This window comes from Portunus trituberculatus, chromosome 30 (assembly GCF_017591435.1).
Source record: "Portunus trituberculatus isolate SZX2019 chromosome 30, ASM1759143v1, whole genome shotgun sequence".
NCBI classification, from domain to species: Eukaryota; Metazoa; Arthropoda; class Malacostraca; order Decapoda; family Portunidae; genus Portunus; species Portunus trituberculatus.
In genome coordinates, this window is record NC_059284.1 from 9,025,758 (window position 1) to 9,050,882 (window position 25,125).

Sequence of the window (25,125 nt, forward strand, 5' to 3'; positions counted from 1 at the left end):
CGGCCCGTGACCTATCCGAGACCTTTGCAGTGTGACCCCTGACCTCACGTGATGGCTGGCGTGACCCCGGCTGTTGTTGGTGGTGACGGTGGTGTAAATCGCTGCTGGTTTGGTACAGTGTGGTGTTGGTTGAGGTGTATGGGAGTGATAGTAATAGTAGTAGTGTAAGTACATACAACTACACCATTAGCAGTAGTAGTAGTAGTAGCAGTACTTCTAGTAGTAGCAGCAGCAGCAGCAACAGTAGTAGTAGTAGTAGTAGTAGTAGTAGTAGTAGTAGTAGTAGTAGTAGTAGTAGTAGTAGTAATAGTAGTAGTTATTTGTGAAGTGAATGTAAAAGCCCTTCATCACACTGTATTGTAATTCAAGCTCACCATGATTTCAGTACGTGTGTGTGTGTGTGTGTGTGTGTGTGTGTGTGTGTGTGTGTGTGTGTGTGTGTGTGTGTGTGTGTGTGTGTGTGTGTGTGTGCGCCCACATACAAACATCCACATGAAGAACCATTATTTTATCTTATTTATCTATTTTCTTTCTGTTTATGTGGCTGTTTGTCCTGCTTTTTATTTTTCTTTTATTTGAGTGTCAGGGGTGATTTGTTTGAATCTCTCTCTCTCTCTCTCTCTCTCTCTCTCTCTCTCTCTCTCTCTCTCTCTCTCTCTCTCTCTCTCTCTCTCTCTCTCTCTCTCTCTCTCTCTCTCTTAAACAAAATGCCTCAGTCTTCTCCTCGCTCCACATCCCTTCCCTTAACCATCTCTCTCTCTCTCTCTTTCTCTCCCTTGCAAGTTTCCCTTCCCGCGTCTTCCGTCCCAAGCCCTTCTCATTAAGACCAAGAGGAGCTCCATCACACTGCATTGTAATTTAAGCACACCATAATTAAGAGTACATGACCGCCGACCCTCAGTGCTCTTCACGCACCCGCTGCCTCTTCCTCTTGACTCTCCTCTTCTCGAGTCTCCAAGTACTAAGGAAAAAAAGATTAGAAGAAAAAGGAAAGAGTGAGAAATGAGAGTATTGATTTTTGCCACGCTGCTCCCTCGCCTTACATCTCCGTAGGCTTATGAGTATATTCTATAGGGAGAAGAGGAAGGGAACGAAGGGAAAGAGAAGTGGGTAAAAAAAATAGTTGAAGGCGCTCCAGGTAAGAAAACAAAGAAAGTAAGCGCGGGAAACTGACCACAAGTTAAGGGGGAACTGAAGAAAGTGCGCCAGGTCGAAAGAAAACGGGTATAATGAACCGGGAGGGGATTAATTAGGTAGGAAGTGACTGGTGGAGGAATGAATAGTGGTAGGATGATAAAAGGAACGAAGCGGTAGAAAACAAACAAAAGAGACCCCCCCCTCCTCTCTCCCTCCACTCTCCCACTCCCTCTCCTCTCACTACAACACAACCTTGACAACTTTTTCTCTCGTCAAGCGTCTCTCCACTCTCGTAATGGTGTCCTTGGGGGGAGGGGGTCACACAAGGGAGGGGAAAGGATGTCAGCTACCTTTCTTGTAATCCTTCAATTATTCAGGTTTTTCTTAGTATTTTTATATTTTTTATTTTATTTAGTTATTTGTTTTATTATTATTATTATTATTATTATTATTATTATTATTATTATGTTCTTATTTTCATTTATTTATTTTTATCTTCATTTTTTTTATTTATCTATTTTATTTATTCATTTATTCATTTATCTTCTGTGTGTGTGTGTGTGTGTGTGTGTGTGTGTGTGTGTGTGTGTGTGTGTGTGTGTGTGTGTGTGACCATCTTGTTTTGTACTAGTTTTGTTGCACGTAGAATATGTTGCTTTAATAGGTGTTGTAGAAAGATGAGGGTAGCAGTAGTAGTAGTAGTAGTAGTAGTAGTAGTAGTAGTAGTAGTAGTAGTAGTAGTGGTGGTGGTAGTAGTAGTAGCAGCAATAGGGAAAGTATAATAGTAGTAGTAGTAGTAGTAGTAGTAGTAGTAGTAGTAATAGGGAATGTAGTAGTAGTAGTAGTAATAGTAGTGGTGGTGGTGGTGGTGGTGGTAGTAATAGTAATAAGGAAAATAGTAGTAGTAATAGTAGTAGTGGTGGTGATGGTAGTGGTAGTAGTAGTAGTAGTAGTAATAATATGGTGGTGATGATAGTAGTAGTAGTAGTAGTAGTTGTTGTTGTTGTTGTTGTTGTTGTTGTTGTTGTTGTTGTTGTTGTTGTTGTGGTAGTAGTAGTAGTAGTTGTTGTTGTGGTAGTAGTAGTAGTAGTAGTTGTTGTAGTTGTGTTGGTAGTAGTTGTAGTAATAGTAGTAGTAGTAGTAGTAGTAGTAGTGGTGGTGGTGGTAGTAGTAGTAGTAGTAGTAGTAGTAGTAGTAGTAGTAGTAGTAGTAGTAGTAGTAATGGGAGTGATGAAGACCAAGAAATTTATTCCAGTGGCTTTTGATGGTAGTAGTAGTCATGGTGGTGTTGGTGGTGATAGTGATAGTGATGGTGGTGGTGGTGGTAGCAGACCTCTCTTTGTTCACACCAAGCCTTGAGTTAGTATTGCTGTGTGCATTACTTCACTGGACAAACTCACATTCACTGGGGTCAGGGAGTGAGTGAGTGAGCCGTGTGTCAGGCCCTGGGTTTTGGCAGTGCTGTCAATGTCACTTTATTTCCTCTTTTGATAGTGACTATTATTTTTATTTGTTCATCTTTTAGGAATTTTTTATGATACATTTTGCCATTTTCCTAGATATATCAGAAGCATTTGATAGAGTCTGGCACAGAGCTACACATCTTATGCCTCTATTCTTCTCCTTGTAACTTCATGTAAAGTTTCCTTTCAGACTTTTGGTATTAAATCATAACATCATAACTTTAACCTCAATCTATAGATAAACAGGAATCCATAAAGTTACCTTGTGGCAAACATAAAGTTTACTCAGAGGAGTATCACAACACAGGGACACACATTCATAACAACAATGCTTCTTTTACACAAAGTTAGATACAATAAGAGAAAGCTTCCTTGCCTTGAGCTGCACTGCGGACTCTAGATTCTTGTTCTCCTTGACTGCAGTGAGAGTCTGGCCCAAGTGGGAATGGACCAGAGCAGGAGGAAGAACATCATAGTGCATCCCAAACTCCACCAGCAGCAGCAAGGCCAGGAGTCGTGTGGTCCTGGTGTCTGCATCAGGGCTGGCAAGGGGAGGGACCGCATCCTTTGAGTCACAACCAATCAGGAAAGGATAGTTTGTGCTGCTGCTGGAGATTTCACCAGCCTGAGGGTCATTGGTGGTGGGTGCAGCAAGCAGTGAACACTTGTTGCTGATTTTCCCCAGTAGGAGGGGAAGGTTGAGGGTGGCACAGTCCCGGCTGATCCCCACCAGCATGTCATGGTCCAACGGCCACCTCATCTTGGCGTCTGTGAGGGTGTTCAGGAGCTGTTCTTCTGCCACCCCTGAAGAGTGTGCATCAGAGGAGGAGTGGCTGCTGGCAGGGCCCGGGGAAAGGTCCAGATCTGAGGTGAGTGGGGAGGCTGGGAGTTCCTGGGTGTCCTCATCACTCTCCCAGCCACCCCCTGCGCGGCCCTTCCGGTGGGCTGCAAGACACACACACCATTATTTACTTATCTTGTCTCAGCACAACAGACTATGTAATCTATTCTTCAATAATGCATGAATGCTTCTTGATGCAAGACTTCAATTTTTCTTATTATTACAGCAGTCCATACCATGTCTCCAGGGGAAAGATAATTAAATAAGGATGAAGAACATATACCACAGTTTTCTTTGTTTGTATTTGGTGATTCATGGATTGCCTCAAACACACTGGCTCACCTTTGTACTTGTTTTTCTGTGAGGCAGACAGAAGCTGCATCTGGATCTGTGGGACAGGCTGGGAGGGTGGCACAGAGCCCAGGGAGGGAAGGGACAATGGCTGGTAGTCTCCCTTGTCCCCTTTCAGCAGGTCCAGGCTGTTGGTGTCCACTGAGGTGGACATCACCCGCTCCACCATCCCTCGCACCTGTGGCCACAACCATAACATTTTTATCAGCTGAACTTATTTGTTTGTAGTCTTCTGTTACCTAATATGGTGTGTGCAATGAAGCAAATTTGAGATTGTTGAGAATTTCACATTTATGAGTATCTTGTGCCTGTTTTCTTTCACTAACTAGGTTAAATACCAAGAGACTACAAGCAGAAAATGATAAACCCACTGGACATGAATTGAAATATGACGTTTCTTTTAGTGCTAAGATACTGAGACTAGTCAACAACAAACCTGTGTCACCAGACTCTCACTGGGGACATTAGGGGAGCTGCCAAATCCTTCATACTTTCCCTTCACCCCATGGGAGCCATACCCTTGAGGTGCCACACTCAGGCTACTGCTGCTGCTTTCTTCTGACTTGTCCCTGCCTGTGAGAAATTCATCAACATCTGTGCTACATCAGTCTTGGTAAAGTCATATTTTTGCATTACAGTCAGCCAAGAGAAACTGTTTCAGAAATGAGAAGATGGAAACATTTAATAGGGACAGGAAAAATAAAAATTTAGTTTTTTAGTCACCTGCCAACCACTGTTCATCTTCCTTCATTGTCTTGGAGTCAAAAAGTTGAGTCAGGAGTTCCTGAAAGCAGTACATCAAGCCAATGTCAAAACTTCATCATAGCTTGGAAATAATGTGCCATCAGTAATACCCACCTATTCACACATTTTATGCATAGTACTGTATATACTTTTCTTTTATAATAATGAAGTGTGCTGCATGTACACAAAGAAGTAAATAATGATCAATAACACTTATATAAGAGTAACTACAAAGCATATGTGAAGGTAAACAACAAATAATTGCATAGAAACTAGAAGCTGTGTTTGAACTGCCTCTGGTTTGGCTGGTGGTGAGGACCTGTATGGCAGAGCTGAGGAAAAGCTGCGGTGTGTTGGCCAGCAAGGGGTCAGGTGGCCCTCCAGCAGCAGCAGCCTTGCGCAGCTCCCCATCCTGGCCACGCAGAGTGACCCTCACCCCCCTGTGGCCACGAGTACACAAGTGTTGGAAGATTCTTATCACCTGAGACACAAAGTTAAAGTCAGGGAATCAGACAGTTGGGCTAATCAAATGGTATCTCACTTCTTCATTATCTAATTCACTGTTGTATTTCTGTATCAGCTTGTTTCTTTGTGAGTGTCATCTTTTGCAGTGATAGGAAAGTAAGGAATCAACTAAGTTCCATTAGCATGTACATATTAGGATCATAGAAATTGTAAACATATCTCTAACTACCAAAGTACAGTAAATATGATGATAAATATTCTTAAATGTAATGTTAGTAAAAACTTGTCAAAAATAGACACAGCTTCACTGCAAGTAGTAAATGAAAACTGTCAGAAGTAAAAGAGCAGCTTGTAGATTCTCAGCAGGTATCACTGTTTCTCACCTTCTGCTTCCCAGGCCAGGAGGAGCTGTGCAGACGTGCCAGCAGAAAGTCAATCAGTAGTTGCCGATGGCCAGAGGAGTTGTGGCTCATCTCTGATAGCTGTTAAGGAATCTCCCACCGAACTTCCTAAGGTGACTACATTCCCCAGATCAGAATCAGCCCATGTTTGCCAAGGTGGGTGCAGGACTAAATATAACATTTTACCAAGTTAGACAACATAAAATGGGATGTTTTTATTGTTTCTTGTGTTAATATAATTTCTTCTTCTCTTAAATCACAAGTTTTTAGTATATGGTAGAGAATATAAAGAAAACTAGTTATGTATGAGTGAAATAGTTTCCAAATTAATTCAGAATGTATCAAAATTTTATGGAAAAAATTTGCATTGTCGTCAAAATTAATGAACTTACAACTCTAAGCTTACTTTTTCTTATGGAGAGATAGGATCATGTGTCTAGCTGACTATTGATGTAGGTTTTGAAATTGTAAAACTAATCTGGGTAAATTTGCACTTTCAAAGGCCAATATACCCTATCTTATATTTCTTTTTCCCCATGTCTAACAAGCTTGGGAACCTCCTGAGAAAGAGGGGTTTTAACTTAACATAACCCCATTTTCTGATAAGGTAAAATGGGGTTAGAAATGCTCTTAGAAGTGTGATCTAGACCGTGAGAATGTGTATAGTTACGTGTGGTGTATTGGTTCAATCTGCAGCAAGGAATGAGAGGTAATTATTCCACACATGGTCCACAGTGGGCACATTGCATGACTAATATAATAATACTAATCAGAAATATTGTACTTACTGATTGATATTGAAAATAATGTCAGCACAATACAGGAAAAAGAAGGAATGTACTGCTGGTAGTAAGGATACTGATAATTTCTTCATACACGTATCCTGGCGTTGGTGTGTCATTGTCTGTGGTGGCCTTGTTGAGGAGCGGATACTGCAACACAGGAACAACATTACTGACTGCATCACATATAGGGGATCATGCAACAATAGAAATGTCATATATTGTCCCCATAGACACCCCAGAGGCCGTGCCAGAATGCTTCTCAACCCCTGGAATCGCTTTCCCTTCCCGTCAGATCTCCAAGATTTTTTTAGTGGAGGGTGGAGTTGGAATAAGGCGAGCCATCTATGATGGATTTTAATGTGTAAACCATTTAGCACAACAAATAGTTTAAAGACTTACATAGGATGCGAAGTCCACCACATTCTTGGCCTCCTTGAGGAGTTCCATCCCTCCTGGTGGTGAAGTTGCTGAGATTTCCTCAAAGCATTGGCTGGTTGTCACGATCAGCTGTTGTTTGTTGACATTCCTCTCGCCCACCAGTCAGGCCACCAGTGTTTGTATTAACTTGCTGTTAATAACGTCAGCCGATCATCTATATCCCAAATAATAGATCATGCAATTTTTATCTTAGTTTTTTTACAGATGTTGAATTTTAAAACTTGACTTTTGTGGAATCGAATTTTTATGTAGCAACAAGATCGAGATGGAAAGTGGACAGGGTCGCCGCGGGCACTGTTTGTCTGCACTGAAGCCTCTGTGTCTGCGCGGAAGTATACAGCCGGCTCTGTAATTGTTGAAGCAGCCTTCCTACCCTTGATTTTAACTAAAGCCACCTGTCAACTCAAGGGATCTTAGTTGGTAAGTGTCACTGGCCTGCAGTCATTACGAGTAAATGACGCCATACCTCTCTCAATCCTACTCCACGTCCTGTCGACCTCTCTACACTCCCTCCTTGTTCCTACATCCTTCATACCCCTGCATCTTTCCTCCATCTAATACAGGTATAGCTCCTGTGCCTTGATTTTCATCTGTTTTCACTGAATTTTTCACAAAACCGAATAAATGTTGTAATAATAAGTACGCCCTTCTACCCAAACTAGCTTGGGGTCCTGTGGGGAATCAAGGCTTTGGGTGATGGACAAAGAATTAAGTGAAATGTGTGTATTATAAAGTTCATGGGAATTTTGCTTGATATTCTAGTTTTTTTTTTAAACCTAACCTATCCTAGCTTTGGGTGGGAGGGGGCTGGACCCCTTCCCCCCGGACACTAACGTAACCTAACAAAACAAACACCACAACAGTTACGCCATTATGCCTTACTAGTGAGGTGAAGAGATTTTCCGGGTGATGGAGATGCATAGAGATTTGCGATATCGATAAACATGTGGAACCTCTTCTTTACGTCTGTATATTGCATCTGAATGTTGCTATTGCTAAATATCCCACACAATGACTTTTTTCCTGCCAAACACTGGCACCATTCACTTCACCTCTGTCCATTGACAAGGATCTTTTATCAGAATGACAGACTTCTCTCTAAAACAAATTAAAACAGTAACTGAACCAACTGGAAAGTGCACACTTAATTTTAGGAATTAGTTTTGATTGATAACAAGTAATCATTTTTATGATCATGTCCAGCTGCCTTTTTGGGAATTCTCATTTTTCAGAATGATTTACGTAATGTATAATGTGTGACATCATCAAGGAGGGAGTTGACCAGGTAGACTCAGACCAACATCCTTGCTGGTCTGAGAGTGTGGGGTGTAGGTGTAGAGAAAGATGACAGTGATGCTCTGATCATGGGTGAGGGACAGGGCATGGGCCAAGAGGGGAAGGTCAAGGAGGTGGAGCCTAAAGGGTTAGTTTTTTAAGTGGTTGAACCAATGAAAGGAAAACTAAAGCCTTCATCTGTTGTGAGGCTACCAGTTGTTGCTACTAGAAATTATGAAGCCCAGATTGGCAAGGAGTTAAGTGGTAGCATCTGTACATTATAGGGTTCAAACAGGGCTTCATGTCTATATTTATCCAACTTTTCTTTGAATATGTGCTCATTGGTTGCTGTAATGATAATACTTGTCTCCATAGTATTTATGTAGAAATTATACTGCTTTTTGCTGTCCCTTAAACACTGACTCTTCCTGATTTTTTAGTACTCTACCAGATGGCGTTCACAGCTCCTTATATGTTGATGATTTATGTATTTCTTTTGGTGCTGCTAGGATGTCACTGATTGAGCAAAAGCTCCAACTGGCAATCAATAGGGTGTCCAGTTGGGCCAATATAAGTGGTTTTCGTTTCTCCATCTCAAAGACCGTGTCCATGCATTTTTGTCATAATCGTGGCATTCATCCAGATCCCGATTTATATTTAGCCAATAGACGCCTCTCGTGTGGAGGCCACTCAATATCTTGGCCTATTGTTTGACAACCGTCTTACTTGGGTTCCCCATTTCCGTTCTCTTAAAGCGTCTTGCAGGATGCCACTATCCCTTCTTCGGGTTTTAAGTCACACCTCTTGGGGTGCGGACAGGGATACTCTGCTACTTCTGCACTGTACACTTATACTTCCAAAGCTGGAATACGGCTGTGAGATCTACTCATCCGCAACGGATGCACGGCTACGCATGCTTGACTCCGTGCATCATGCTGGGGTCCACTTGGCTATGGGTGCATTTCGGACATCTCCAATACCTAGCTTATTAGTGGATGCTGGATTCTGGCCGCTCGACCTTCGGCGCCAGTCTTCGATGCTCTGGTGGTGGTTTCGCACCCACCGGCTTCCTGATTCTGTCCCTTGTCTGTCAATATTGCGGGACTCGCGTTCACAGGTGTATGTCACTCGACCGAATCTACCTAGACCTTTTGGCCTTCAAGTGACAAACCTCATGATGGACTTGTCTATCGATCCCACTCCTGTCTACTCTTTCCGGCTCCCACGAGTTGGCTATTGGCAGCTTCCGGTTGTCTCAATATGCCCTCCTGCCATGGATGGCAAGAAGGATTTTCTACCAACTTTGTCCCACACACGGTTTTTAGAACACTTTTTTTCCCATTCTGACGATATCCCTGTTTTTACTGATGGTTCCAAATCCGATGCAGGCGTTGGGTTTAGTGTGGTTTTCCCCTCTTTTTATCAGTCTGGCAGTCTTCCGTTTTTACTGCGGAGCTGTCTGCCATAGTCCTAGCTTGACAGATAATTTTTACTTTCCCAATTTCGTCTTTTACAATTTTTAGTGACTCGCAGTGCTCTTACTGCTCTCTTTTTTTATTTCCCTTCACCCATTGGTTTTATCAGCCCTGGAGTGCCTCTATCTACTCACCAGAAGAGGATATCGTGTTGGGTTCTGTTGGGTCCTTGGTCACGTAGGTGTTCCTGGAAATGAACACGCATATCGCCTCGCTAAAGAGGCAGCAAGTTGCGCTCCATCTCCTGCCCCTCTTCTGTTTCGAGATGTTTTTCATCTTAATCGTGTGGCGGTCGCAGCAATTTGGCAGAGGAGATGGCTAACGGGGGTAGCAACCTCGAAAATGGGAGAGATCACTACTTCCTCAGTGGACAAACTCCCATGTCCGGGATCGCCTTGCACAGACTTTATTGGCGCGACTGCGTATAGGTCACACGTACCTTACACAAAGGTACCTGGTGACCAGGGACCCTCAACCTTACTTTGATGACTGCCTGGTGCCGCTTACGGTGCGGCACCTACTAATGGAGTGCCCCAGTTTGACTGACTTAAGACACCGCTATCTCTACCGCTGTCGCGGTAGAGATAGCGTGTCTATTATATCTCAAAGGTCCTTGGACCAGAGTGCCTGGCCCAAGGCCATGATGTTTTCCATTTTTTTGGAGAAGCTGGCCGCCTCCCAAAGCTGTGAATTTTATTTTATTTATTTATTTGTTTTATTTATTTATTTATTTATTTTTTTTTTTTTAGTTTTACTGTATTTTTTAGTTTTACTGTATTTTTTTTTTTTTTTTTTTTTTTTTTTTAGCTATTGTGTTGCTTTTAACTTCTTTTACTTAGTTTTTTTTTTCTTTTTTACAATTCTGTCTTTAAAGTATTGTAGCGGCGCCAAATGACCTTTTGATGTTGCGGCGCCAGAAAGCTAAAATCCATCCATCCATCCTGATTTCTTAGTGTCCTCACGTTCATCTAGTTCCATTTCCTTTCAACTCCAAGTCTTGTCAATTTATCTTCTCAGTGCTGTTGACTATTCCTTACATCATTTTTAGATTTCCTCTTTGTCTTCTATCTTGCATAGTTGGCAATCCTATTTCCTTCAGTCTTTCTTCATAGGTTAGGTCTTTCTGCTCCAGTACCGTCTTTGTAGTTGTCCTCTGAATTCCTTCCAAGTTCTTGATATCTTTCTTCATATGCAGAGACCATGCCATTGCTGTGTACTCCAGCCTTGGTCATGTCATACTTTTTATCATTATTCCTACTCCTTCTCTCTCTCAACTTTGTCCCAATCAGGTGTAACACATCTTGTCAACCTTCCATTATATAACCTCTCAGTTCCAGTACTACTGAGAATAAACTATCCACATTTGTATTATTCTTTAATGTAATAACTATCTATTTGCTTTCTTTGAAGCCACCTTGCTATCTTCATTTACTGACATTATATCATAGCAGCTTGCACATATTTTCTAGATTTACCTTTTGGAATAATGGAATAAGGTATTACTCCAATTATCTCTGTTTCTTCAGATTTTGACTCTTATTTGCACTATCAGGTTAAGTAACTTGACACTGCAAGTTTGTAAGAATCAAAACTAAGAGGTTATCAGTCAGAATGGTAGATATAGGTTTTAGACAAACTTTCCCCTTCAACATTGCAGAATGGAAGCCTGAAGCCACAGTGCTGAAGTGGAAGAAGACATGCAAGTTGGTGGCCATGAAGACCCTGAAGGAATTTGCTGGGGAGCAGCAGAGAAAGGACTTACTTGAAGGTGCTGCTGGTCAGCATCTGTGTTGGCTTGCTGCACTGAGAAAGGTAAGACATGCAGGGAGATGGCATAGTGAATAAGGTGGTGAGCGAGAGATCAGGCAGACGTCCAGGCGTAGGTTCAAATCCCACCAGGTACAGCCTTAAACACTTTGTCATTTGTCGAGTGGTTTAAAGTTACCTACTTGTCACCATGATACCCAGGTTCTAGGTGGTTACACCCAAGATGAGCTCCAGGGGTGATATGGGCCCTAATATGGGTACCACTATAAATAAAATTGCCTGCGCCACTAATGGGCAGAAGCTGAACAGCGCTTTCCATACACACTTCAAGTGAAGTGTGCCTACAGGCCTCAACGTTAAAGTCACTTAACTCTCATGGTACCACAAGCTAACCTAAATTTATGTATCTGACCTGACGTGATCTGGACTCACAGTGGCCTCTCAGACAACCCCCGGAAATCTGTGGTGCATTCTAGGCAGCTTTTGACTCTTGTCTCAGTCTGGCCTAGGATCCTGTGCCTTCTCCAATGTGGACCAGGTGATGGATCACCACCTCCACCATAATTATTAATAATGGTATGGATAAAGTAAAGTTATTATTATTTGTTTTGGGTTTCTATCATTTAGGAAATTTTGATCTTTTTCCAACCTTTTAGTGTTTTAATAATGATATTCCTGTTTTCTTCAATGATTTGGACAGTGAAGAATTGGATCAACAGTAAGATTAAGAGGCAGTTGATTTGTAGTTATAGCACCTCAATACATTTAATAAGTTGGTAGAAAAAAAAATTAGGAAAATTGAATCAAGAAATCAATCTTTCAAATTTATTCAAAAATTACTTATATTAACCTCGTCAGTGTATACTGGATATCCGTATCATAGGCTACGTCAGTAGACACAGTCACCAAGGCCGCTGCTGCTGGACTTGCGCCACAGCCTCATGTGAGCCGCATCTATTGAGTCCTCCTGCACTGCTTACTTTACTTCCAGAAAAGGCTGGCGGCACTTGTCACTTGTAGAATGTGGGCAGGTCAAGACAGCATAGGTCATTAATTTAATTCTACAACTTTACTGCAGCAGTAACATTTTGGAAAATTTCACTTGGTACAAAAATGTAATAATGTTGACTCCCAGTGGAAGACTTTTGTAGTTTGATTTTAGAAAGAACTTAAGTTCTGAGAATCTCCAGTACTTGTCTGGTGCAGTGAAGTGATCAAGTTCACTCTTACTGGCAATAAATAAAGCAGTGTTCAGAACACGGTATGTACACAATGAAGAACCCTACATTACTTTTTCTTGGGTGAAGTAAGCATGTACAGGAAGACCAGAAGGACAGTGAGAGGAAGGCTGTGGCATAGGCACTGGCAGCACATACAATCTTGATAAAGCAAGAAAGCACGGTCATTAGCTAAATCTTTGAATGCTTTTCAGTTAAATTCTTTCCACAAAATATTTACTGTTGTGAAGACAAACTTATATTAAATGACCCACAATGTATGATAACCTAAAGCAATAACATTTCTACTGCAATAAGGTTCCTAGTAAATGAAACCGAAGAGATGGAAAACATCACTTTGTAGGTTCAATTTTACAACATACTTCAGAGCTCATCTGAATACTCCAAAACAGAAAACAAACACTTTAAGGAAGACCTGCATGGGAATAATATTCTATACAGCATTCCCTTCCCATACAAAACAGGAGTCAGTAATAATAAATGAGATAAAGATCAGACCTTAAATTCTGTATATCAGATCTCTCATAGGTATCAAACTGTACAACACTAGAAGGTGGCCTAAAGTTAGGTGGTAGAAATACAAATTTCAATATTCAAAATAGACTACCCATCAACCAACATATATTTACAGTCAACAATCTGGCCTTACTTTATCTAGCATTCAAGACATTTGATTCTTTAGATATTGCTTGATCAGTAGGATCAACCAAAGTAAGGCAGGGAGAGGCTCATTAGATTAGGTCAAATCAAAACTTTAGAATGGCATGAAACAAAGATTACAAAAATTACACATATGATTATTATTCCAGATTTTGGAGAATGTGATTGCATGGTACAGCACCATCTCAAGTGGTCCACATCATTGTTGTAAGTAGTACAAAGCTTCTGCCAAATTGAAAGCAAGGTTTTTTTTTCTTATATATATATATATATATATATATATATATATATATATATTTGTGATTCCTCTAACAATGAAATTTCAATCTCAGAATTATTTGATTAACTAAATGGCCTCACCAAGGTTGAAATTTATTAAAGAGCAAATTATTGTATAACTTAATGCAAGATGAGAGTTAGGAATAGTAGTAAATATATGACCATGTCTGTAGTGTGTGTGGTTTGTGTGTATCAAGTGTACCTGTTGATTCTATGGCATTCTTACAAGTTTTCAAACTGATCTACTCGTCGCTTTGTGTTGCCTTTACGGATTTCCCTCAGAGTCTTGTATTTGTCTCGCCCCTGCCGGACATTCTCCTTGTGGATCTTGTCCATCGTTGTCTCCTTCTCTGTATCTCTTGTGGACTCCAAGTCATGTTTGAGTGCCTGCAAAAAAACATTTTAATGTAGACCAGAATAACAGGGGCTGAAAATTACATATTTCTCATCAGTGTACTATCACCTCAGCTGAGAGAGATGGTGGTGGTGTATTGGTGGTAGTGGTAGTGTAGAGAGAGAGAGAGAGAGAGAGAGAGAGAGAGAGAGAGAGAGAGAGAGAGCAATGGTGGTGGTGGTAGTGTATTGAGAGAGAATGTGGGGGATGTTGTATGTTGAGTCAATGTACAAAATGAACCTTGCTACCTGCACCTAGCTACATTCCTGCAAGCTCCTTACCTTGAGCTGGTTTTGTAGGCGTTCATTCCTCTCTGCCAGGGTCCTCCTCTCCTCAATGGGATCCTCGATGGGCTCATCACTAGTGTACAGTTCCTTGGAAATGTCCCCATTGGGAATATCATCGTCTTCCTCTGTCCCTTCCTGTTCAGCCACGTGGTGGTGCTGTGGTGTCGTTGTGGCTGCAATCAAGGCAGCAGAGGCTTCTTCCTGTTTGCGTCTCATTTCTTCAACCTCGGTCTGTAAAGGCGTACAATAGGTTTAAGTGATAGAAGCGCATTTATGATTTGAATTCTTGCACCAGCAAAAATACTTAAATGCTTTGCAAGAACACTTTGTGATAACATAAATCACTTCCTTAAACAATTTACAGGTTAAAGTTAATATATCTTGATATAGAAACTTCACATTGATGGTGATTTCATTGATTTTGTACTATGTTCTTTAAGGTGTGTGTGTGTGTATATATATATATATATATATATATATATATATATATATATATATATATATATATATATATATATACACACACACACACCAAAAAGTCACAATAATTGAATAATCTTTGACTGCAAATCTCAAGTGATCTCTGCAGGTAGTCATGCTGCATTGGTCTTAATGAAGTGATGTAGACTGACATGTGCAGTAATAAAAAAAATGAATGGAGGAATTTAATACAGAGAACACAAAAAAACAGTAATTTAGAAAAATAAATTCTGTATGACAAATTATCAGTCCAGATTTTGCTTGGGGTAAAATATGATCAATCATCACATTATAAAATCATTAGCATTTCTGTGTGCAAGTCAAATTGGTAACAAAATGTCAAAAATTCATTAATCATAAGCATTTCATGAATCTTATTACTACAGAACTGCACCATAAGAAACAATGCATTCTTCAAGTAATATAATTCATTTAAATTTCAACTGAAACATTCAACAGCAACTGTAACAAAGCAACAAATGAGTGCAAATACATATTATATGGTGTAGGCAAGAAAATGTTTCATAGGGTTTGTGCCTTACAGGAACAGGCATGGCATGCTACAAAACACATCTGTTGAAACAATTAATTGTTGTATGTGAGTAAATTAAGTAAATCTTGTTTTAGTTTTCATTACTTGATGTCAGGACTTTTGTTGGGTAAAAAATAAATGAATCTTAACTTTTGTAAACTAAACTTGAAACAAATTAAAGGGTCACTGTGCAAACTTCACACCAGTTACCTTACCACCCATGCCCACCCGAGGCTCTCCCTCACATAGTTCTTGCTTCAGCATCTTTTAAGAGATTTTCCAGTAAGATCAGGTGGTTATCTACCTGGTATTCTACGTCTAAGCTACAACACAGTGTAACCAAGAAAATCTTCAAGCCTGTAATACTGCATGACCAAGAATTTCTTTCAAAGCTAAGACATGAAAATGAATTACAAATAATACAATACAATTAGGCAAAAGAAAACTTATCCCATTATTCACAATAAAGCAAGCAATACCTTATAAACAACCATTGAACTTATTCTACGTAGCACTGTACTGACCTGCAGTTTCTTGGTTTCCTCATCCTTGTTGTTTACTTCCTCCTGGATGCGACTGACTTCTTCCTGCTTGGTGCGAATCTCTTCTTCCAGCTTTATCTTTTCCTCAGCTTCCATTTCCTTTGCCTGTTCCAGACGCACCATCATTTCATGAAGTTCAGTCTGCTTGGACTCCAGCTCGTCCTTTGCTGCCTGTAGCTGTTTGAGCTGCTCCTCAAGGCGTCGAATGGTTTCCTGAGCATCAAGGAGCTCCTTCTGACGACGTTCCATGTCTTCTTGCATGGATTTCAACCGTTCCTCATATTCTTTCTGTTTCCTTTCTGCTTCTTCACGAAGGGCAATTTCCCGAGCCAGCTTCTCTCTGTCAAAAAATACTCCAAGTAAGATTTTGTAACAAAAACTCATTTCAGATTAGTTACGCCACACTGATTCTCAATAGTGACATCCAATCATTTACATGAGTAACATCTTGATTCTGATTTTGGAATCCTTTTAGGTGCCACACTCACCTCTCCTGTTGCTTTGCCAGCTTCTCCTCCCTGGCCTGTGCCTTCATCTGCTGCACCTCAATGGTGTCAGGCTTCCTGCGGCGCATGTACAACTCATGGTTGCCCATACACAATGCAAGGATCCTCTTGTTGATCCTGAGGCGTGGTGCAAAGAACACAAAGTCAGGTGACTTCTTGTCGATGGGCTTGATGACAAACTTGCGATCATTGAAGGAGATATTTCGAATTTCACACCATGGGAAGCCAATTTTCGGAGTAAGCCTGTGAACAAAAGGATCTGTTAATTCTTCACAAAACTGTCTCAATTTTCTCAAGACAGCAATCCTTCACACATGTACATGATACAAATACTTAATCATAGTCCCTTATGATACTCAAAAGCTAACTTTAATTTCAAAATGTTAAAATGCTTGAATATTAATAGAAATGGCAGAATTATTATTAATTCAAAATAACAATCCTTACTTGTCCTCTTTTTCATAGATGTTAAGGCCTAGAGCATCAACACCAAGCCACAACTCAGTGCCTTTCTTGTTCTTAATATCAAAATAGTTTACACCATACATCTCCAGGTCTTGTGCCAACTTGAGGTACTCCATCATGGCATCCTCTCTGCAGAAGGAAAAGTTTCTTTACTATGCTACTAAATACAACTTTCCTTTACCTTTCCAGATTTCACCTAATACTGCACTTGCATCTTGTTCACATTAGCAAGACAGAGGTAATGATCCCCCACCTAAGCATTCCCTTGTGTTCGTGATACCAGGTGATAATGCGCTCCTCCCACTCCTCACGAGTCAGCTTGTGCTGGTCCATCACTCGCTGCGGCAATAGTCGGTGATCGTTGGACAAAGACTTGTGGATATCAGCACTTTGGTCACCATACTTGGCCTGCACTGCATAAGAAGCCAACAGGACTGAGGTCTCTGGCGGGCAGTAGATTTCATCACTGAGGATGGCGTTCTTGACTTGCAAGTAGAAGAGGCGCTGTGGATGGAAAAGAATGCTAAGGTCAAGATGTTCTTTTGCCTCCTATTATGAATATATTGATATGGTATTACTACATCTATGTGGGATATGGTAGTTTTTGTACATGGAAGGTGATCTTACCAGTGTGATGTCCTGAATGATTTCCTCTGACACATCTTCCGGATAAAACTTGGCTCTGAACTTAAACTGTAGAGGAGTTTCCTTCTTAACATCTTGAGATAAAACCTGAAACAACCAAAATTATGATGAATCTCTACACATAGGTGGACACATGCCAGCTACATGGAAACACACACTGGAAAGAAAAATGCATGCCGACACTGCACTATTCAGTTTATTTATATGTAAATAAATATACAGACAGCCACGATGCCTCTTTAAGCTGTGTGGCTGATGTAAGATTTGACACCCTGTAGAAGAAATAAAAAGTGGATCTCAACTCACTGGTTCACTCTTTCCATTCAATTCATTCTTCCCACCAGAAACAATTTGGAAACAATTTATAGTTACAAATTTTAATTCCATCAAATTAATTTCTTCTTCCTAAGATGAAATATACATTAAAGTACAGGAACATGACAATGACAGCATAGGAAAATGTCTCGGGCCCAACACAGCCAGTGCCATACCAGGCTTGCATGTCCAAACACAAGATGTTTTTTGTTTACTGAGAGAGAGAGAGAGAGAGAGAGAGAGAGAGAGAGAGAGAGAGAGAGAGAGAGAGAGAGAGAGAGAGAGAGAGAGAGAGAGATATGGAAGCAATCTGAGATATTGTTTATCCTCTTGGGGGATGTGTTCAGACACCCAAACCTGTTCTAGCACTGGCTGGAAAGCTCAGGGATATCTTCTATGATATACAAGAACAAAGTTTTAATCATGTAAAAGAAATATTCCATCCATCAGCTCAGCATTACTGGCATTTGGCATTCCTCCCAAAATCCCAATTTTTTCCCATTTAGTCAACTAATTCTTTTGTAACTAAAAATACAATAAAGCAGAAGTGAAAAAGCTTGTTACATCTATTTACCAATACATATATTTAATGAGGAAAAGAAATAAATTGATCAATCAATGTAAAAGAACTAATTGAAGACAGTCATAGTGAAGAGCAATAAAGTACACTGGTCTGGTCCAACAGCCATTCAATAAATGGAAGGGTATCCCAGATGTGCAAGGAAGCATAAACATGCTTCATTTTCAGTCTGGCAAGTACACTACATTGAATATACAACCGTGTACTGCACAAAACACCTTCACAATGTCTACATCTTACCCAATGAGTATTTAACTTAGTTTTGAATTTAGTCCGCGGGAACCGCCACAAGTAGTACGCAATGCGCCATGTCAAACTCTGTAGATGAAGATTTTTTCTTTAGTTAAACTAAAGCTTTGCTGGCTAATACTGAGCTGATGGAAACTGGGCTGTGACATTTTTGTCTAAGAGGTGGAAGGGGAAAAAGATTGTGAAATGCATGGCAAATCCACCACTTAGAAGACAGTATAGCATTGTTTACCTTCTTGTTGAGCTTCAGCCAGGTGGTGTAACCCTTGGAATCAACATACTGGAGACCAAAGAACCAGATTTCTCGCAGGCCAATGGTCTTAACCACCTGGTCAAACAACTGTTTCCCCGTTGTGTTGGGCTGGATCGCGAACTCCAGCTCCGCGTCCATGGTGACGACCCGCACATTGACCTGGAACACAAGCACAGTCAACACAAATTCACACAGCATCTTATTGAAGAGTAGCATGGTAACCCTGGCCAAATGAAGACTCCTCCTTTTACTTCAAATGTATAAAAATAACTGGATAAAAGTTTTGTGTTATTATAATCCAATAAGAGCTAGAAGCAAGGAATTTTCCTTTCTTCCTGAATGAGTCACAATCCCAACACAGTAGCTTAAAGACAGTAAAAGGGTGGCCAAGAAAAGATGCCACAAACATATTTAAAAACAAATTATATTTGTGAAGGGATTTTCAGCTCATGAACCAAATTTAAAACTGTGCTAGTAGTTTGCATAGGAGCAAGAAAAGAACTTACTGAAGTTAAGGTGCCTTACTCATAATGCGCTGCTACAATATCAAAGTCATTGCATTCACATTATGTTTTATGTGATAGAATTGCCATTTTAAACAATTTAATGCACTCCACTTCCATGTTAACTGAACACTTGAATTACATTAGTATCCAGTACAACATTGTTACATCGATCACCAAAGTATAGATGGTACTTGATCCATGCTTACCACAAGACAAGGACCACAGGGAGGACCTACAAAACATGAGGGCCATTTCCTGTTCCTAAGGTTACTCTTACTAAGCTACTACACTAACTCAACTGAGGAATCCTTCTCTCACATCCACTCCAGTCATTGTTCCCTCCCCCAGCAACTGCCAGCTGCAGCCGCCTCAATATTTGATCTGCTCAGTAATTACATGGTGCAAGAACATAATTTGTCAACAAAACTGCTACAGAAATCTTATTATTGTTTACTGATGTTGCCTTGAAATATATAAACCATAAGCAGGTTGAATAATATAATTTTCCTGGACAAGACTGCTGATATCCATACTTGTTATCATTCATGACTGGTCTCATCACTATTGCAGCTACATAACCCTGACAGCCATGCATAAGAATGATGACAGGACCTTTACTAATAGACCTATCCCACAACTTTCACTTGGAACCTTTTCTTGTTATATAGGTAGACTTAATGTTCTCAACGTGTTTGACTAACAGCGGTAAAATAAGTTCCACGGGTACAATGTGATGTAAGGCAGAAGAAGGGATGTGCAATGTGTTTACTGTGGGAGTGAGGATGAGCCATACCTTTGTGCCCTCAGGAACTTTATCACATAAGGTAAGTACCGTAAATACTTAAAATGTCAACCTGTCACTTTAACACCGTACTACTACATCGAATAAAATCATCAGTGTTTAAGTGGAATATTAGTTCAAGACGATTGGAGTAACGTTTAAAAATGCCAGTGATACAATAACAGTAATCGTGCATAGCTCAAGCAGTTATGTAAAAAGCTGTCAAGGAAAAAAAAAAAAAAATGGGGCAAAACAACCAGCACACCAGGTGGCAGCACACCTGAGATCTGTCTGACCCACATGATTGGGAGCGAGTGAGAGGCGTTGGGGGGCGAAGGTGGTAAGGTGGTGTCTCCAGAACAAGACATGAATATTCTACTATCTTTTATTGACGAGTTCGTTTATTTCCGTTCACTTCTCTCCGTTATGGTTAATGACGTTCAACATTAAGCCACTACAATATCACAAACCAAGTGTTTACGAAGAGTATGTAGCAAAACCAAATTTATGCTCAAATACACAAAAAGCAGAGCAGTGATTACAGTATACTTGTACAATTGAGCATTACTGTTTACAATGTTCGTGTCCCGAGTTTCAAGCCAAGAGCTTAGGGATGATAATTTGATAGGAGGGCAGAGATTTTCTGAACAATGTGACGCTGAGAGAGAGAGAGAGAGAGAGAGAGAGAGAGAGAGAGAGAGAGAGAGAGAGAGAGAGAGAGAGAGAGAGAGATTGAAGGCAAATGAGAAGAACTAGTACCTATCAAGTTAATTACTTTAAGAAACACAAGTGTGTACTAAATTCATCACAGGTTCTTAAACACATGAATTCAACTGTTTTTAAAAGAAGATTGCTTTCTAGTGGGTACAGCGACTACCAGCGACGTTAGTGTTACAAAGCAGACGTGACACAAAGCTTCATCCGCAGCGACACAGTGGAAAGCAGGCATCTTGTTCATGTCTTTTGTAAACATTATCAGCCACATGCCGAACACAAAGGAATGCGCACGTCTCCTCACACCAAGTTCTGTTAAGATGAACATGTCTCATGACAACTTCTGGTAACATCCTTTACTTATCAAGGGCGCAGATTCTTTGTGATCTCTCGGAAGATGAAAAACTGCACTTGAATTACCCAATGGCTATAGTTTAGCAAAGGTTCACACACACACACACACACACACACACACACACACACACACACACACACACACCAACCCTGGAACAGAGAAGGAGAGAGGGGATCTGATACAAGTTTATAAACTGATAATTGATTAACGGAATGGATCAAGTGGATAATGAAACACTGATCCTGAGAGAAGAATATGACATTCGAAGCACATGATCGCATAGTAAAAAAACTGAGGAAGGGAAGGTGTCTGAGAGATGTTAAACAATATAGTTTCCCGCAAAGATGTGTTGAGACTTGGAAAAGTTTGAGTGAAGAAGTGGTGTCAGCAACGAGTGTGCATAGTTTTAAAGAAAAATTGGATAAGTGTAGATATGGAGACGGGGCCACACGAGCGTAAAGCCCAGGCCCTGTAAAACTACAACTAGGTAAACACACACACACACACACCTATATAGTCATATCATTAAAGTTTGTAATTGCAATGACTATGAAGTAAACGACGTCGCCACTAATTAAAAAATAATCGTCTGTCGCTAACTCCAATATACTTGTTTTTGAAATAGATATCAAATTGTGACGTTAGTGTTTGTTGAGATCGCTCTGAATGATGGCGACAGTTACAAAATCTCCTAAAATAACTGTCTGGAATTATATGATTCAAAAAGAGATCATCCAAACTCAAGAATCCAACTCATCGATGATTAAATACCAAACGACTGTCACGCGACACATTTACAGCTGCCATCGCCACCACCTGCGACGCCGCGCCCCAATGAACCTCACCAACCCAACCCGCATTCAACAGGTATGACTCACCTCCACCTTATTACAAACTAACACTGTAGTAACACTTACATACCCTCATCCAAAACCTCCCTTAGCTAGAACATACGTCACTCCCGACAGAACTTAGTAAGGTATTTACAAAAACAACATACCACTTTTCCCCCTTATTGTTTAAACTGGCTTCCTTACTACACAGGAGTCTTCTAGAAGTGTTGATATTCTATGCTTTTGACTGACCACATTTCAAACGTACTTTCCTGTTCTGTTTTAGTTAATACGCATCCGCCTACAAAATTACTAGTTAAAGGATTAATTTCATGGATGGTTTTAGCTTCCCATTCAGTTTCTAATTCCATACAAGAGTGCCGTACCGTTGAATCATAAAAAAAACCATACATAACAACTCCAGACGTAACTGCCTTAGTCCACAAGAGGAAATTCCATAATACAATAAAGAATGAGGAGTCAACGAACATCAAACTCTTCTTGGTGCTTACCAATTGAACCATCTTGGCGTTCTGTGAATCCCGGGACTTCTCAAATATTATTCCTGAAAGAGCAAATTCAACACTGAACGAGGCTGAGAACGAGCATCAGAAGGTGAAGAAAAGGATGTTGAGGGTAGGGGTGTGTGAGTCACTCTGTACACACCCGGTGGGGGCGAGTGGCTGCGGCTCGTCCACCCAACAGCTGCTCCTGCTACCTAACGTCCCTCTACCACCAACAACGCTATGAACTAACACTGCCACTGCCACCAACACTTCAACACTCCTAGGCACTGTATCCACTGCACTGTATTATAGTCATGAAAACCATGAAATTCACAACACAAAAAATCTAATCACTCGTGATAACAATTATTGATTTATTTTCCAGGACAAGCACTGACACTCCACTAATCACCGCAACACGTAATAGCCTCTAGATCTAGACTCTTAAGAGTCTAGTATATACAACAAAAGGAACGCACACTGGTAATGATGCGACAGCAAGCGTGCGCTCAACGCGAGGGTTCGTTCAAAAGTGGCAGCCGCCGGCCAGCCGCCACCCAGCCAGTGGGGACGGGACGCGAAGCTGTGGGGCAGACTACTCACCCCCTCCCACTTCCTCCTTACCCCTCTTTACCCCCTCCCATTACTCCTCTTCCTTCTCTTCTACCTTCCCCCCCTCTCGTACAACAGGTGACGACTGTAACCGGATGCGGTGCTCCACAAAGTGAATGAGGATTTCTATCCGAACTTGAAGAGAGCTGGTGATCCACGAGGGACGGCAAGTCACCGATGTGGAATTTACGTAGGCAAACATTACATCATCAATGCAGAGGCGGCGGAGGGAAGGACGGGAGGAGGGAGGCTCTAGCCTAGAGGTCTAAGGTGAGTCTCTCCCACAGCAACACGACCGGATAGACACAATTCATTTTCGTCTGGCAATACCGATTGTCCGAGAAGTTTCGTGTCTTCGTATTAAGGAGCTGCCAAACGTGATATGAGACCACATGGCCCGGAATACTTTAAAGTTCAGAGTGGTAAACAGATTATCGTGAAGGCTTTCAATGCTTCACTGTTGTGAGCCATCTGTTTTTAACGACACTAGCGAGTTAATAATCGAAGGACACATAGACATTGTAAATGGGTCACGCTACTTGTCATGCGTCGCGGACACCTCAGGCCATTGGTTTGCGTGGCCATGAACGGCTGGGCAACACCGGGCAGAATAAATACTTCAGGGGAGCATCACGAGACTCTCGCTACCCTTGTAAGGACTGCGACCTCACACACCATGACTCCAGCCAAAAGAACAACATATAATAACGGTTTGTTAATGTAAGGCCTCCCAAACCACCGCGATCTTAAATGCAAGCAAAAATTAAAATAAAAAAAATTAAAACCATACAGAAGGAAGTTTTAATCACTGGTACTCTCTCTCTCTCTCTCTCTCTCTCTCTCTCTCTCTCTCTCTCTCTCTCTCTCAAAATGTTCCGCTGAGAAATTCAGGAACCTTGAAGCACAATGGAGGTTCCGACAACGTGCTTTCACGGTGGAGTGTAGTGTCTATGTGAATACCACGTCAGAACGCTTCCCTAACAAACACGGCATAGAACAACCCAAACTTAGAGGCCACAACAGACAATTGTGCAAGAGCAGGAGAGCACAACGCGAGGTGAGGGGGAGGTGAGCGAGGGAAAGGGAGGCAGGGTAAATGTTGAAGGTTTGGCCGTTCAGTGCGTCGTATACACGGAACGCTTCCTCCTCCCAAGCAAACACTCCTTCCCTCCCACGCATAGGGGCGCAGCTCATCCTCGTATTGCGTCATTTCCACTGCCCAAACAACGTCTAAAGCACTTACAGTAGATGGGGCTGCTTATACAACTGTGTGTGTGTGTGTGTGTGTGTGTGTGTGTGTGTGTGTGTGTGTGTGTGTGTGTGTGTGTGTGCGCGCAATGGTCATCACTGAACATATTGTGGTATCTGGGAAGGATGATGGTGAGCGAGCGAACCTTCAGTCACGTCCACATTTTCAGGTTAGTGGCACCTTCCATTCCCTCCTTTCACTAGTGCCCGCTATCAAGGGCACCGTCACTATCAGACCGGATGGCACACACACACACACACACACAGCGCCACAACCTTATCTAAAAGTAAGAATTCATTAAGCCAACGAGACAACAAGGAACAATGAAGGCAACCATTGCTCAGGACACGTTCATCGCGTGGGAGGAAGAACTGACTACACTTACCCGGACCTTCCTATCATTACTGTTTGGAGTGACTGAGAAGTTAGGTATGTCTAGCTACCTACCACACCAGAGAGAGAGAGAGAGAGACGCACGTGGCAACATAAATACTGCTCAGTGCCCTTCTTTTTCATCACAGTGAATACAAAAAGTAGCTCATATGAAGCTTTAGTTTACAGGACGAAGGAAAGAACTTCAAACCCACGAGGGAGGATACACAGGACAGGGTGGGGCCGGTGGGCGGGGGTGACGGAGAAAGGAACGGCGGGAGGGATGGACCAGTGGGGGGAGTGAAGAAGGGAGGGCGAGGAGAGATGAAGGGGGGGAACTGAACCAAGGCAGCGACCGTTGAGGCGGTTGCTGACTCACGACGTCGCTCTTCCTCCTACAGCTCCTCCCTCTCCCTCCTTTTCTCCCACTTCCCTCACACCCACTCTCTCTCTCCTCACCCTTACCCTCTCTCCCCTGAAACGCGCGCTCACCAGCCAGCCGCCTCTTGCGTAACAAAGCCATGCCATACGGGATATTTCCTTCCTCCTCGCTGCCTATTTTCCTCTATTCATTGGTGCATGGTCGCCCCCGTGGAAGACATGCAACAGGGAGAGGGGGGAAAACAATGC

At 41.6% G+C, this 25,125-nt stretch overlaps 2 protein-coding genes and 1 long non-coding RNA gene across 13 annotated transcripts in view; 1 reads left to right on the forward strand and 2 right to left on the reverse strand.

Moving 5' to 3' along the window:
* Positions 1-2,866: 2,866 nt before the first annotated feature.
* LOC123510778 (AP-4 complex accessory subunit Tepsin-like) lies at positions 2,867-6,748 on the reverse strand. 2 transcript variants are annotated; one of them, XM_045266154.1, is made up of 8 exons: positions 6,587-6,748; positions 6,262-6,334; positions 5,385-5,476; positions 4,856-5,017; positions 4,516-4,576; positions 4,229-4,365; positions 3,784-3,970; positions 2,867-3,545 (listed from the first exon to the last, which is right to left on the reverse strand). In XM_045266154.1, the coding sequence occupies exons 1-8, from the start codon at positions 6,632-6,634 to the stop codon at positions 2,938-2,940; spliced, it is 1,368 nt and encodes a 455-aa protein (XP_045122089.1). In that variant the 5' UTR covers positions 6,635-6,748; the 3' UTR covers positions 2,867-2,937. The 2 variants fall into 2 exon arrangements, with proteins under 2 accessions (XP_045122089.1, XP_045122090.1); XM_045266155.1 differs by lacking the exon at positions 6,587-6,748 and having other exon boundaries at positions 5,385-5,570; positions 6,191-6,301.
* LOC123510779 lies at positions 5,428-13,314 on the forward strand. The gene is made up of 4 exons (XR_006676592.1): positions 5,428-5,558; positions 6,878-7,045; positions 11,033-11,187; positions 13,190-13,314. It is a non-coding gene; the product is annotated as an uncharacterized LOC123510779 (long non-coding RNA).
* Positions 11,954-25,125, reverse strand: part of LOC123510776 (moesin/ezrin/radixin homolog 1-like) — an 80,398-nt gene continuing 67,226 nt past the window's right edge. For 9 of the 10 annotated variants that reach the window (XM_045266152.1, XM_045266147.1, XM_045266146.1 and 6 more), the window contains exons 3-10: positions 18,547-18,726; positions 17,153-17,257; positions 16,779-17,029; positions 16,508-16,654; positions 16,043-16,303; positions 15,537-15,894; positions 13,995-14,231; positions 11,954-13,706 (exon numbers count right to left, since the gene is read on the reverse strand). In XM_045266152.1, coding sequence (XP_045122087.1) covers positions 13,542-13,706; positions 13,995-14,231; positions 15,537-15,894; positions 16,043-16,303; positions 16,508-16,654; positions 16,779-17,029; positions 17,153-17,257; positions 18,547-18,726 — 1,704 coding nt within the window. In that variant the 3' untranslated portion in view covers positions 11,954-13,541. Of the gene's footprint in view, positions 13,707-13,994; positions 14,232-15,536; positions 15,895-16,042; positions 16,304-16,507; positions 16,655-16,778; positions 17,030-17,152; positions 17,258-18,546; positions 18,727-22,268; positions 22,322-22,741; positions 22,838-25,125 lie in introns of those variants that run through there. The other variant, XM_045266144.1, reaches the window with a different exon arrangement.